The 15,610-nt window shown below is 46.0% G+C and overlaps 1 protein-coding gene and 1 non-coding gene across 4 annotated transcripts in view; both read left to right on the top strand.

Annotated features, from left to right (window-relative positions):
- The window catches only part of FBLN7 (fibulin 7), a 55,480-nt gene that overhangs the window by 27,259 nt on the left and 12,611 nt on the right, over positions 1 to 15,610 (top strand). For 2 of the 3 annotated variants that reach the window (XM_043467705.1, XM_043467704.1), the window contains exon 3: positions 1,201 to 1,371. The exons of the other annotated variant lie outside the window; for it this stretch is intronic. In XM_043467705.1, the coding sequence (XP_043323640.1) occupies positions 1,201 to 1,371 (171 nt within the window). The remainder of the gene's footprint in view (positions 1 to 1,200; positions 1,372 to 15,610) is intronic. 3 annotated transcript variants of the gene reach the window in all.
- On the top strand, positions 4,705 to 4,776 carry TRNAC-GCA. Its single transcript has one exon. It is a non-coding gene; the product is annotated as a tRNA-Cys (tRNA).

Raw genomic sequence — 15,610 nt, 5'->3', positions numbered from 1 at the left:
TAGATAGTGAGAAGCCACCAGAGATGGGCGGTCCTGGGGGAGAGAACATTCTAGGCAGGGAAAAGGGCAAAAAGCGGGGCCTGGAGATGGGGCTGAGTATGGTCTGTCCGAGAGAACCAAGGACACTCCGGGGAAGCTGGGGCTCTGAGAGAGCAGAACAAGTGGGTGGGCCCTGCAGGGGTCCCAGCTCCCACCCTCCCACGTTGCCAGGCCCTGCCCACGGCAGTGTGTCTGAGCCACGATCTCCTCATCCATCACCACCTGGGCATGCATTACCTGTGCCCAAGAGTGCTCTGAGGATTCAGTGACACGCAGTGTTTTGAATGTGCAGTCCAAGGACTTCCCTGCCAGTCCAGTGGCTAGGCCTCCGAGCTGTCACTGCCGAGGGCTTGAGTTAGATCTTTATCAGGGAACTGAGACCCTGCAAGCTTTGTGGTGCAGCCAAAAAGTTTAATACAAAATAAGATGTGGAGCCCAGTGCAGCAGGCGCTCAGCCCGAGGGTACTGAGGGTGAGAAGCTTTGTGATCCAGTTTGTTGTTGTTTAGTCACTAAGTCATGTCTGATTCTTTCGTGACCCCATGTCTGTAGCCCACCAGGCTCCTCTGTCTGTGGGATTTCCCAGGCAAGAATACTAGAGTGTGTTGCCATCTCCTTCTTCAGGGGATCTTCCCAACCCAGGATCGAACCCGCACCTCCTGTGTTGGCAGGCAGATTCTTTCTGCTGAGCCACTGGGGAAGCCCACTGTAATCCAGTGTTGCTCTTCAGTTGCTCAGTCGTGTCCGACTTTTTGCGACCCCGTGGACTGCAGCATGCCAGGCTTCCCTGTCCTTCACTATCTGCCGAAGTTTGCTCAAATTCATATCCATTGAGTCGGTGATGCCATCCAACCATCTCATCCCCTGTTGCCCCCTTGTCCTCCTACCCTCAATCTTTCCCAGCATCAGGGTCTTTTACAATGAGTCGGCTCTTCGCATCAAATGGCCAAAGGCCTGGAGCTTCGGCTTCAGCATCAATGAATATTCAGGGTTGATTTCCTTTAGGACTGACTGGTTTGATCTCCTTGCTGGCCAAGGACTCTCAAGAGTCTTGTCTAGCACCATAATTCAAAAGCATCAATTCTTCTGCACTCAGCCTTCTTTATGGATCGTAATCCAGAATGATGTCTAAATGCTTGTGGGCCTTCCTTTCTTCCTTACAGTTTCCTGCCCTGCTCTGAATGCCCCTCTGGATGGCCAGAAGTTTGGAAGCAAGTACTTAGTGGATCACGAAGTCCATTTTACTTGCGATCCCGGCTTCCGGCTGGTTGGGCCCAGCAGTGTGGTGTGTCTTCCCAACGGCACCTGGACGGGGGAGCAACCCCGCTGTAAAGGTATGGTCCCTCCTTCCCGGGGCCTGCTGGATGGGAGGGGTCATTCCAGGGGACACTTTCTCCCTGATTTCTCAACGCAGAGCTGCAGCCAGCCTGTCTGATGACTCACTCCATGCCTGGCCTGGGCTGGCCTCTATCTCCAGAATCCCTTGCCAGACCCTCTCAACGATTTCGTCTTGTTTTACCTAAAGGGAAATGGACGCATAGAGAGGTGAAGGAACTTGCCCAAGGTCACACAGCTAGAGGACAGGCTGAACTGACTGACGTTTGCACTTTTATCCCAGAGTTGGGGCAAGAAGCCTTCTGTGGGTTGGGGAGGGGCCAGGGGAGATACTGCGGGGAGATGTTCCTTATTTGGACTGCTTTGCTCTGAGGCTGCAGTTTGATGGTGAGGTTCTGGGTGATCTATAACGCTGAGGAAATTTCTCAGGTGTCCTTTGTGACTGCGTTGGGGCTTGGAGTAGACAGGCTGCAGGAGAAACCATTTAGATGAGAAGGCGGCATGAAAGGCTTCTTTTTTCTCTGTGCTAACCTTGAAAACAGTACTTTTTTTTTAATTGGAGGATAATTGCTTTACAATGTTGTGTTGGCTTCTTCCACACAACAACACGAGTCAGCCACAAGTACACATATGTCCCTCGCCTCCTGAGCCTCCCTGCTGCCCCTCACGCCGTCCCACCCCTCACGGTCGTCACAGAGCGCCAGGCTCAGCTTCCTGAGCTACAGATCAGCTCCCCACTGGCCCGCTGCTTTACACATGTGGTGTACATGCGTCAGCCGCTACTCTCTTAGGGCATCCCACCCGCTCCTTCCCCACTGTGTCCAAAGTCTGCTCTGTAAATCCTCATTTCCACTCCTGTCCTGCAAATAGGTTCATCGGTACCAATGTTCTAGATTCCATATATGTGCTTTAAAATACGAATTGTGTTTTTCTCTTTCTGACTTAATTCACTCTGTATACAAGCCCTCGGTTCATCCGTCTCATTGGAACTGACTCAAATGCATGCCTTTTTATGGCTGAGTAACATTCCATTGTGTATATGCACCGCAACTTCTTTATCCACTCATCTGTTGATGGACATCTAGGTTGCTTCCATGTTCTAGCTACTGGAAATAATGCTCCTATGAATATTGGGGTACATGTCTTTTTCAATGATGGCTTTCTCAGCCTGTATGTCCAGTAGCAGGGTTTCTGGGTCATAATATAGTTTTATTCCTAGTGTTTGAAAATAATTTCCATGCTGTTCTTCGAGTGGCAGTATCAATTTACATTCCCACCACCAGCGCAAGAGGGTTCCCTTTTCTTCACACCCTCTCCAGCATTTATTGCTTGTAGATTTTTTGATGATGGCCTTTCTGAAGGTGTGACGTGATACCTCATTGCAGTTTTGATTTGCATTTCTCTAATAATGAATCATGTTGAGCATCTTTTCATGGAAAACAGTACTTTCTTGAGGTAGAGGAAAATCAGCCATGGCACACATAATTTGTTGGCTTTTCAAAAGTATATGGCCAAGGACTTCCCTGGCCATCCAGTGATTGAGACTCCATGATTCCACCGCAGAGGGCATGGGTTCAATCCCTGGAAGAGGAACTGAGATCCCACATGCCAACTGGCATGGTCAAAGAAAAAAAGTATATGATCAAAATATCATGGATACCAGTCATTTTCAGAACAAGATTCATGGGACTTCTGCTGGGGCAGAATGTCCAGGACTTGCCCAAGCTTTGAAGGGGAAAATGCAAATGTTACATAAATATCAGTAAGTTTATTGTGAAGAGTAGCTTGGAGAGGACTTCTAGTACATGAATAACTTGAAAATATAAAGGAACATCAGGAAAACAGGCCTCTCCTGGATGGAGAGCTTTCAAGGTCAAGAACAAGTTCAGATACCAGCTCTTAGAGTTACCTTGGAACCACCCAGGAAATCAAGCCATGTGACCTGCAAACACTGAAAATACCAATATCTGAACTTGGCCTTGACCTTGAAAGCTCTCCATCCAGGATCAGCACCTGATGTGTCCTAAACTATGGCGGCACATGTGGGACTACAGCAGCATTTCATTGTCATTGCTTTGGGTGTCTGTACTTCTAACTTCTAATTCTCCAAGCCAGGCTTCAGCAGTACGTGAACCGTGAGCTTTCAGATGTTCAAGCTGGTTTTAGAAAAGGCAAAGGAACCAGAGATCAAATTGCCAACATCTGCTGGATCATCGAAAAAGCAAGAGCGTTCCAGAAAAACATCTGGTTTTGCTTTATTGACTATGTCAAAGCCTTTGACTGTGTGGATCACAATAAACTGTGGGAAATTCTGAAAGAGATGGAAATATCAGACCACCTGACCTGCCTCTTGAGAAACCTGTATGCAGGTCAGGAAGCAACAGTTAGAACTGGACATGGAACAACAGACTGGTTCCAAATAGGAAAAGGAGTACGTCAAGGCTGTATATTGTCACCCTGCTTATTTAACTAATATGCAGAGTACATCATGAGAAACACTGGGCTGGAAGGAGCACAAGCTGGAATCAAGACTGCTTGGAGAAATATCAATAACCTCAGATATGCAGATGACACCACCCTTATGGCAGAAAGTGAAGAAGAACTAAACTCTTGATGAAAGTGAAAGAGGAGAGTGAAAAAGTTGGCTAAAGCTCAACATTCAGAAAACTAAGATCATGGCATATGGTCCCATCACTTCATGGCAAATAGACGGGGAAACAGTGGAAACAGTGGCAAACTTTATTTTTTTGGTCTCCAAAATCACTGCAGATGGTGATTGCAGCCATGGAATTAAAAGACTCTTTGGAAGGAAAGTTTTGACCAACCTAGATAGCATATTAAAAAGTAGAGACATTACTTTGTCAACAAAGGTCTGTCTAGTCAAGGCTATGGTTTTTCCAGTAGTCATGTACAGATGGACCACAAAGAAAGCTGAGTGCTGAAGAATTGATGCTTTTGAACTGTGGTGTTGGAGAAGACTCTTGAGAGTCCCTTGGACTGCAAGGAGATCCAACCAGTCCATCCTAAAGGAGATCAGTCCTGGGTGTTCACTGGAAGGACTGATGCTGAAGCTGAAACTCCCATACTTGGCCACCTGATGTGAAGAGCTGATTCATTTGAAAAGACCCTGATGCTGGGAAAGACTGAAGGCAGGAGGAGAAGGGGACGACAGAGGATGAGATGGCTGGATGGCATCACTGACTCAATAGACATGAGTCTGGGTAAAGTCCAGGAGTTGGTGATGGACAGGGAGGCGTGCTGCGGTCCATGGGGTCGCAAAGAGTGGGACACGACTGAGTGACTGAACTGAACTGAACTTCTAACTTAGGGCTTCCCTGCTGGCTCAGCTGGTAAAGAATCTGCCTGCAATGCAGGAGACCTGGGTTCGATCCCCGGGTTGGGAAGATCCCCTGGAGAAGGGAATGGCTACCCACTCCAGTTTTCTGGCCTGGAGAATTCCATGGTCTGTATAGTCCATGGGGTCACAAAGAGTTGGACCAGCATTGAGTTACAGGCCCCACGGGTCTCTCTCTCTGAGAGCTGGGCACCTCTGATGGCCATTCGTCTTCCATGAGGCGTGTGGGCATCTCCCCACTTGGTGCCCTTGTCACGGACAGTTCCCTCCCCGTCACCACCAACAGTGCTGATGAGGTCTTTTCCCCACATCTTTGTCTCTGCCATGTATCTGGGGCTGGATTTGGGGGGCAGTTGGTTATATGCTCACTTCCTTTGGACCAAGTGCTGTCATGTTGTTCTTCACAAGAGCAACACCAGCTGTGCTCTCCCGGTAATTCTGTGGACAGAAGCACATTTTACCCTTGTGCAAATTTTTCTTTCCTGCTCAGGTCTTATCCATATTTGGCCCTCAGTTGTGATATACATTTACAGTGAGCATCATCTGGTTTGAGTGGAAAGATGGGTTCATAAGAGAAGAGAGCTGAAAAAAATGCATATTTAGGCAGATAAATAAGAAACACTGGAGGTTCAGGAGTGTAGTCATAAGTGGCTTGAGCAGAGGAATCCATTGTTGTTTGACAAAGTTGGGGCCCAGAGAAGCCCAATGTCATCTTAGTGTGAGTATGCGTCATATATTATGCATATATATTAATGTATATGTGCATTAATGTATGAAATTTGTTTTTCTCTTTCTGATTTACTTCAGTCTGTATAACAGGCTCTAGATTCATCCACCTCACTAGAACTGACTCAAATTCTTTTTTATGGCTGAGTAATATTCCATTGTATATATGTACCACAGCCTCTTTATCCATTCATTTGTCGATGGGCATCTAGGTTGCTTCCATGGCCTAGCTGTTGTAAATAGTGCCTTCTCAGAGGATCCTGGGTGTGTCTGCCAGCTGCCCTCCTGAGCTTACACCTATTAATTATATATTAGCACCTCACCTCACTGCAGCAGGACCGACCCCCTTAGTGGAAAATGGAGTCTTACTGTATCATGGCCTGTGTGCTGTGGATCCCAAACTTTCAGGTGCTCCAGAATCACCCAGAAAGCTTATAAAACATAAGTTCTGATGCCCCAACAGGTCTACTGAGTTGGATGAGATCTTTATGGATAGGACTTGGGAAATCCGCATTTTTCATGTGATTGTGATGTTAACTGAATTTTAAAAAACACTAACAACGCTGGTTTTTGCCACTGCCAGAAGCAGGAAGGATATTGAACATTTTGAAGCACTGATGCAATTGGACCCTCGCCAATCAGGACCGCAAGCTATAAGCCAGCAGTAGGATATGACCAGGTGAGACATACTAGGTATGCTCACCTCCACCTGCACTGATGTTTTGGGAAGGCTGAGGCAGCCGTGACAAACATCAGGGTACCCAGTCCCACTGAGCAGGCCCCTCTCCTGAGATGTGGAGGTCATCTTCCCTGGAGGACCACTGCCAAGCGTGGCCAGCAAGTCTGCTGGCCTTTCCCATTGTCCAACATGGTGCTTCTCATTCTCCACCTTGAGCTTCCCAGCTCATTGCAGACTTGCCGTGTGTTCTTGGTCTCCCCTATCTTCCCAGCCTCCTCCCTAACCACCAGTCCTTCTTCCCTGACCCCCATGCCTGAGGATGGCTTGCGGCAGCCCATCCTGGACTTCTACGAGGGCCACATTTATTATCTAAAAGCCTGCGAACTGGCTCAGGGAATGAGGTGGCAGGAGTCCATGCTGAGATCTTAGAGGGATGTTTTCCATCTTGTATGCTTCCCTGGTGGCTTAGATGGTAGAGAGTCCACCTGCAATGGAGGAGACCTGAGTTTGATCCCTGGGTCAGGAAGATCCCTTGGAGAAGGGAATGGCTACCCACTTCAGTGCTCTTGCCTGCAGAGTTCCACAGACAGAGGAGCCTGGTGGGCTACAGTCCATGGGGTCACGAAAAGTCGGACACAACTGAGCAACTAACACTTTTATCTTATGGTTTAAGTGTAAACTGGACATGGAGCTCCCCCTTGGGTGGTGATGAAACAGAAACACTGGTGTCACGACCAAGGTGCCCCATCAGCCGCTGGACATGACCCTTTCCCGAGAGAGTGGACGGTGCCCGACTGACACTTCTGTTCTATGCAGGAGTTTGTCTCATGGATGCTATTTCCAGTAAAAGCCTCAACAGGGTGCCACCCAAACCTGTCAAAAAGGAGAAATAGTGCTTCTACCTGCTATTTGGTGGGACAGCATTGACGGGGGGACAGGACACAGGCTGGAGTTCAACAATCCAGTGGCCCCTTCTCCCCACCTCAGAGTGGCCCTAGACTCCCACCAGTGGCTCTGCTTGTCCACTTTGTTTACCTTCTCAGGAGTCTTGCAGTCACTCTGTGTGTGACCACAGTGCGGAGATCATCTTCTTACTTACAGGGAACTAATCTCAAGATGCCAAACCTCAGTGTCGCTGAAAAATTTGGGAGTGCTTTAATAATTGTCCCCCCCCCCCCATCCAGTCAACTGCTTGAAGGAAGGTGATGAACTCAACTTGGCATGAGAGGAGATGACACATAATTACATATTAAAAATGCAGAGGTAGGCTCCAGAGCTCCAGAATGGAAAGCAGCCATTTAGCTTCCTGGATTAGTTCCCTGTTTCCCCTCTTAGTCAGAAGAGCATATTTTTAAGATTTGAAGCTTCATGAACTGAGGAAATCATAACCACAGACCTTGTCCCTCTGACAATAATGGGTGACCAAAAAACAGCACGAGAGGAATACACACCCTTGTCCACCATGCTGGGAAAAAATTCATTTTTTTCATCCCCATCCTCCTCTTTTTAAACCTTCATTCATTCAACCAGTTCTCACTGGGTACCAGCTGTGCACCAAACATCATGTTAGGGATTCAACGCTGAATCTAACAGATCCTGCCCAACTTGGAGTGTGAGTAGGGCTCAGAGGTCACTGAGCACAAAAGTAAACAGATCAGCATTTGTGGGCAGTGCTTTGAAAGGACTGACATCAACCCTGAATATTCATTGGAAGGACTGATGCTGAAGTTGAAGCTCCAATACTTTGGCCACCTGATGTGAAGAACCAACTCATTGGAAAAGACCCTGATGCTGGAAAAGACTGAGGGCAGGAGGAGAAGGGGACGACAGAGGATGAGATGGTTGGATGGCATCACTGACTCAATGGACATGAGTTTGAGCAAACTCTTGGACACAGTGAAGGACAGGGAAGCCTGGGGTGCTGCAGTCCACAGGGTTGCAAAGAGCCAAAGAGACACAAGTTTGCGACAACAGCAAGGGACTGGGAACAAAACCTCCTATGGGGCGAGGGCAGCTGAGGGCCTCTCTGAGGCAGTGACAAGGATGCTGGGATTGAAAGGATGAGCAGGATCCATCCAGGTAAAGATGGGCATCAGTGGGTGGCATGGGAAGGATGCCATTCCAGAAAGAGGGAGGAACACATGCAAAGGCTTAGGAAGGGAAGAATTGGGCATGTTTGAGGAAATGACAGCCTAAAACATAGAACCTTGTTGCTGGAGCAGCGTGTGAGCTGCGAACGTGTGAGGTTGGGCAGAGAGATTCCTGAGCCAGCTCTTATAGTCCTGAGGACTGGGTGGGTGGTGGGGGTTGTAGTTCTGGGAAAATAAGCCAGGTTTAAGAAGAAGACTGTACTGATTGGACGGGCACGTGAACTGGAGATGACTAGGAGAGATGGACGCTGGGAAACCACTTAGGCGGCTCTTAGCAGGTTCAGGGGCCAGATTGAACAGGGGACAGGGAAAATTGAAAGTGAACTGGGAGACGGCCTCATGGAACTTATCCCACTAGGGATGTGAACAGGAAAAGAAGGCAAGGTTCCCAGACTCCATCTTGGGTGACAGGGTGCATGGCGCCATGGACAGAAACAACGAAGACCCAGCAACAGATGTAGGTTTACTTTTGGTTGTTCTTGTTTTTATTTCACTATAGTTGATTTATAATAGTATGATGTACTGCTTCAGATTCTTTTCCATTGTAGGTTATTATAAGATACTGAATAGAGTTTCCTGTGCTACACAGTAGATTTTTGTTGTTTATTTTATATATATATATATATATAGTAGCAGTTGTTCTTGTTTAGTCTCTTGAGTCATGCCCAACTCTTTGCGACCCCATGGACTGTAACCTGCCAGGCTCCTCTGTTCATGGGATTTCCCAGACAAGAATTCTGGAGTGGGTTGCCACTTCCTTCTCCAGGGGATCTTCTTGACCCAGGGATCGAACCTGCGTCTCCTGCACTGGCAGGCGGGTTCTTTACCCCTGAGCCACTGGAGGTGCCCGTGTTTAGTAGTTTGTATCTGCCAATTCCAAGCTCGTTCGCCGCCCCCACAGCGCTCCCCTTTGGTAACCATAATTTTGTTTTCGATGTCTGAGTCAGTTTCTGTTTTGGTGAGTTGACTTGTATTATTAATATTTAGTTAGATTCCACATTAGGTGTTATCATGTAATATTTGTCTTTGTGTGACTGACTTCACTTAGTATGATCATCTCTTGGTGCATCCATGTTGCTGCAAATGGCATTATTTCATTCTTTTTCCTGTTGAAGGGGATGTAAATGGTGGGGATGTTTTCTTTTTTAAAACCTGTGTGTGGGTCGTTAATCAGAATACCATTTTGGTTACATTAAGGTGTCTGTGTGACATTGCAGCGGAGATCCATTCATTCAACCCACAGAGACCATCACACCCAGCACCGTGCCCTGGTTAGCAGTCCCAGGGAGGCATTAAGCACTTCTGCCCACTGCATCTTAATATCGGAGTCACCAAGGAAAATACAAGGCGGTTGGGCCCTGGATGAAGCAGCGCTGTCCCCATGCTTCTGGACAGTGCAAGATCAGTTCCAGCCAAGGGCGTCCATCCCCCAGGTTGGGCAGGTCTCTCAGCAGCGATTGCCCAGGGCAGCTTGCTCATGTGCAGTGGAAGGATTCCCCACTTCACCAAGGAATCTGAAACACTGGAGCTTCAGGTGAGCCTGGCAGCCATCAGCATACAACTTCAGCAGAACTGAACAGCACTTGTGGAGCAGGAAGAAGGGAAATATACGGCCACATGAGGTGGTAAACCCAGCACAGGCCCTAGGAATGCTTCATCTCATGTTGAGGGCAGGTGCCAGGCCCAGTGGGGGGCCAGCGACTTCCTTTCCCAATAGAGCCAAGTGAACAGTTGGATGTAAAATCTGGAGTCAAGGGCAAAGGAGGGTCGCAGAGATGCAGTTTGGAGTAATTATATTAGTGTGATGATGGAGCCCATTTAAACGGGGTCCCCTGGTGGCTCAGTGGTTAAGAATCCGCCGGCCAATGCAGAAGATGTGGGTTGGATCCCTGGTCCAGGAAGATCACTGGGGAAGGAAATGGCAACCTGCTCCTGTATTCTTGCCTGGGAAATCCCATTGACTAGGAGCCTGTGGATTACAGTCCCATGGGGTCGCACAAGAGTCAGACACAACTTAGCGACTGAGCACTCCCATGTGGTGCTTAAATCCAGGACAGTGATCAGAGCACCCAGAGGAGAGGGCAGAGAGAGAAAAGAAGCAGCTCAGAATCCAGACAAAGGAGGGTGGAGGAGGCAGGCAGAGCCTGCAGAGGCAAGCCGCAGGGAGACTGCAGAAATTGCGGTGCACCAGATTTGGTATCTGAAAGGTTATCTTGAAGTCAGAATAGAGCAAAGCTTTGGTTCGCTTACTTTTGGATCATGAGGCTTTCCTGAGAGACCTTTAAACAACATCTGAAATAGCTGCCTTTGATAAAGTAGCCCCTTGATATTTGGTTACTGTGAAACCAACTGGCTGGCTGATTTATCAAATGCTTGAATGATTGAATGAATGAATGGTGGATTATATTTTAAAACAATTTCCTTCTGACTTTTATCTGAGTAGAATACACACACACACACACACACACACACACACAAATTTGGAAAACTCAGCAGTGGCCACAGGACTGGAAAAGGTCAGTTTTCATTCCAATCCCAAAGAAAGGCAATGCCAAAGAATGCTCAAGCTACTGCACAATTGCACTCATCTCACACTTCAGTAAAGTGATGCTCAAAATTCTCCAAGCCAGGCTTTAGTAATACGTGAACCGTGAACTTCCAGATGTTCAAGCTGGTTTTAGAAAAGGCAGAAGAACCAGAGATCAAATTGCCAACATCTGCTGGATCATCGAAAAAGCAAGAGAGTTCCAGAAAAACATCTATTTCTGCTTTATTGAGTATGCTAAAGCTTTTGACTGTGTGGATCACAATAAACTGTGGAAAATTCTGAAGGAGATGGGAATACTAGACCACCTGACCTGCCTCTTGAGAAACCTGTATGCAAGTCAGGAAGCAACAGTTAGAACTGGACATGGAACTACAGACTGGTTCCAAATAGGAAAAGGAGTATGTCAAGGCTGTAGATTGTCACCCTGCTTATTTAACTTATATGCAGAGCACATCATGAGAAACGCTGGGCTGGAAGAAGCACAAGCTGGAATCAAGATTGCCGGGAGAAATATCAATAACCTCCGATATGCAGATGACACCACCCTCATGGCAGAAAGTGAAGAACTAAGGGCCTCTTGATGAAAGTGAAAGAGGAGAGTGAAAAAGTTGGCTTAAAACTCAGTATTCAGAAAACTAAGATCATGGCATCCGGTCCCATCACTTCATGGCAAATAGATGGGGAAACAGTGCAAACAGTGGCTGACTTTATTTTTGGGAGCTCCAAAATCACTGCAGATGGTGATTGCAGCCATGAAATTAAAAGATGCTTACTCCTTGGAAAGAAAGTTATGACCAACCTAGACAGCATAAGTAATGTTGGCATTACTTTGCCAACAAAGGTCCATCTAGTCAAGGCTATGGTTTTTCCAGTGGTCATATATGGATATGAGAGTTGGACTACAAAGAAAGCTGAGCACTGAAGAATTGATGCTTTTGACTGTGGTGTTGGAGAAGACTCTTGAGAGTCCCTTGGACTGCAAGGAGATCCAACCAGTCCATCCTAAAGGAGGTCAGTCCTGGGTGTTCATTGGAAGGACTGATGCTGAAGCTGAAACTCCAATACTATGGCCACCTGATGTGAAGAGCTGACTCATTTGAGAAGACCCTGATGCTGGGAAAGATTGAGGGCAGGAGGAGAAGGGGACGGCAGAGGATGAGATGGCTGGATGGCATCACCGACTCAATGAACATGGGTTTGGGTAAAGTCTGGGGGTTGGTGATGGACAGGGAGGCCTGGCATGCTGCGGTTCATGGGGTTGCAAAGAGTCAGACATGACTGAGTGACTGAACTGAACTGAACTGAACACACACACACACACACACTATTCCATTGTATGTATACATATACACACTTTTCACTTACTTTCAGTATTCTGTTGTATATGTGTGTATACATGTATACATTGTGTGTGTATATATATATATATATGGGCTTCCCAGATGGCACTAGCGATAAAGAACCCACTAGCAGGAGATGAGGAGATGCAGGTTTGATCCCTGGGTCAGGAAGATCACCTGGAGGAGGGCATGGCAACCCATTATAGTATTCTTCCCTGGAGAATCCCAGGGACAGAGGAGCCTGACAGGCTACAGTCCATAGGGTCACAAAGAGTCAGACACAATTTGAAGCAGCTTAGCACTGCACAGCATATATATATATATATATACACACACATACACACACACACACACACATATATACCATATACCATATCTTCTTTATCCATTCATTAAGACAAGCAATCTTAATACATTTTCCATTATGGAAAAATTCAAATACACAAAAGTAGAAAGAATAGTTTAATGGTCATCATGTACTCATAGTCCAGTAATTATCAACACAGCAAATCCTTTAATATCTTAAAATTTCTAGTCAGGGTAAACATTTCTGCAACTGCTTCTCATATTTTTAACACTTCGAGCCAGAGTGCAAATAAGTTCTGTACACCACAGTTGGTTGCTATGTCTCCTACACCTTTTTAATCCATAGTCGTCTTGAAGAAGACTGCTCCTTCTTTCTGTCTGCCATTCCTTTGAAGTTTATCTGTTGAAGAAAATGTGTTGTTTCCCACAACCTTGAATTCTTAAAAATTTATTTATTTATTTTTCAGTTGCATTGGGTCTTCGTGGCTGCACTCAGACTTTCTCTAGTTGCAGCGAGCAGGGGTCACTCCCTAGTTGCAGTGCGCAGGCTTCTCACTGTGGCGGCTTCTCTTGTTGCAGACCATGGGCTCTAGGTGCACAGGCTTAGCTGCTTGTGGCATGTAGGATCTTCCCGGACTAGAATCAAGCCCGTGTCCCCTGCATTGACAGGTGGATTCTTAACCACTGGACCACCTGGGAAGCCTCCCACAACCTTTATTTTGCTCACTGCATCCCTGTGAGGTTATTTAACATGATCTGCATCTCTCTTTTTTGGGGTCCAACTTCACTGAAATAAAATGACATATAGCACTGTGTAAGTTTAAGGTATACCGCATAATGGCTTGATTTTCATATACTGTGAAAAGATAACCACAGTAAGTTCAGTTAATGTCCATCATCTCATACAAATACAAAAAAAAAAAATAGTTTTTTTTCCCTTGGGATTTAGTCCCTTAACAACTTTCAAATATACTACATAGCAGTGTTAACCATAATCTTCATATTGTACATTACATGCCTAGTACTTATGACTGGAAGTTTGTAGGTTTTTGATCTCTGTATTTCTTTTAAACTGGTAGCTTACTGCAGAGGCTTGATCAGATTCCGGTGAGATTTTTCAATCGTTTGGGCAGGACGGCAGTACATACTTCTGCCAAGAAGTCCCTGTGGTCCATCGTCTCTTTTTGTGATGCTGAGCCTTGGGGAGCGTCACCACCCTCTTCACCGTGACCTCTGTTCAGTAGACTTCTCAGGAGGAACTCACAGGGCAGTTCCTGAGTTCTCACACTTTCAAAACATACGCAGCATTACCAACAATGACTGTTCAATTGGACATAAAACACCTGCCTCACATTTTATTTTCTTGACTATCTTAAATAAATTCTCCCACATCTCCTGTTTTAACTGTTACTGCTATCATAAGGATGCCCAAAGAATGCTTTTCCTTTTTCTTGAAAACCCAATAATTGTATTGGGATATGGATCAGTACTGGCATTCCTGGGTTAGTTGTCTCAGATGTGGGGTTTATCTTTGCAACAGGAAGTTTCAGTGGCTGGAACAGTCTTGCCCCAAGGATCTCTTGAACTTCCCAAGACCTTTCAAGGTCCATTCTCTAATGGGCGGAGAATCCAGTTAAGTCCAACAAGGAAAGTTGGTGCAAATGAAAGAGATGGTCCAGATGAAAGAGAGAGGAGAGGACAGAGTGGAGTGGAGAAGGCCAGAGCTGCCTTAGAAAACAACTAACGGGAGAGGCTGTCAGGAAGGTGGTGTTCAGTTGCTGAGTCATATCCAGCTCTTTGCAACCCCATGGGCTGCAGCACACCAGGCTTCCTCGTCCTTTACTATCTCCCTGAGTTTGCTCAAACTCATGTCCATTGCCTCGGTGATTCTACCCAACCATCTCATCCTCTGTCACCCTCTTCTCCTCCTGCCCTCAATCTTTTCCAGCATCGGAGTCTTTCCCAATAAGTTGGCTCTTCACATCAGGTGGCCAAAATATTGGAGCTTCAGCTTCAGCATCAGTCCTTCCAATGAATAGTCAGAAAGTTAGAAAAGCTATATGGGAAAACTTATTTCCCCTAAATATGAGTAACGGAAAAGGACTGTTGCCAAATCCTGTCCAAATTATTATAAGAAAACAAAGTAAACCCTCTATAGTCAATGAAGAAATCCCAGAAAGACATGCCCATACAAAAGATGAAAACTATGACCTAGTACTTCTGGACAAGTGGAAAGAAATTTTAAAAATATAAAAACTATGAAAGGACAACATAAATAAAAATCAGAAAACCTTAGAAATGAGGTGATTGAAGAAATGGAAAATTTGAAGCAAGATGACAAAACACAGGAAACAAAAAGAAAAAAGAAAAAATCAGATCATGGATGTGGAACATTTAGCTCAGTTCTGGGAAAATAGCAAGTGCTCAGTAAACAGATTAAAAGAGAATCATAATCCACGCTTCTGGCTTGCCAGCCTCTCCACAGCCTCTGTGAGTGTCCTCTCTTTTATAAATTGAATGTAGTTGATTTATAATATTGTCTTAGTTTCAGGTGTGCGGCGAAGTGATTTGGAATCTGAAAGTTTTCAGACTCTTTTCTGTTGTCAGTTAAAATAAGATATTGGGTAGAGTTCCCTGTGGTGTACCACAGGACCTTGTTGTTTATCTATTTTATATATACTAACTGGACTGTAGCCCGCCAGGCTCGTCTATTCATGGGATTCTCCAGGCGAGAGTACTAGAGTGGGTTGCCATTTCATTCTCCAGGGGATCTTCCTGACCCAGGGATTGAACCCAGGTCTCCTGCATTGCAGGCTGATTCTTTACCGTCTGAGCCCCCAGGGAAGCCCTGTATACTAACTGGTATCTGTTAATCCCATGCTCCTGATTTATCCCTCCTTTCCCCTTTAGTAACCATAATTTTGTTTTCTATGTCTGTGAGCCTGTGTCTGTTTTGTAAATGAGTTGATCCGTATAATTCTGTTAGATTCCACATGTAAGTGATATCATATGGTGTTTTTCTCTGTCTGACGTCATTTAGTATGATAATCTCTAGGTCCATCCACGTTGCTGCAACTGGCCATATTTCATTCTTCTTTACAGTTGAATAATATTCCGCTGTATACACGTACCAC

This window comes from Cervus canadensis, chromosome 5 (genome assembly GCF_019320065.1).
Source record: "Cervus canadensis isolate Bull #8, Minnesota chromosome 5, ASM1932006v1, whole genome shotgun sequence".
NCBI lineage: Eukaryota > Metazoa > Chordata > Mammalia > Artiodactyla > Cervidae > Cervus > Cervus canadensis.
This window is presented reverse-complemented; position numbering and strand designations above follow the sequence as displayed.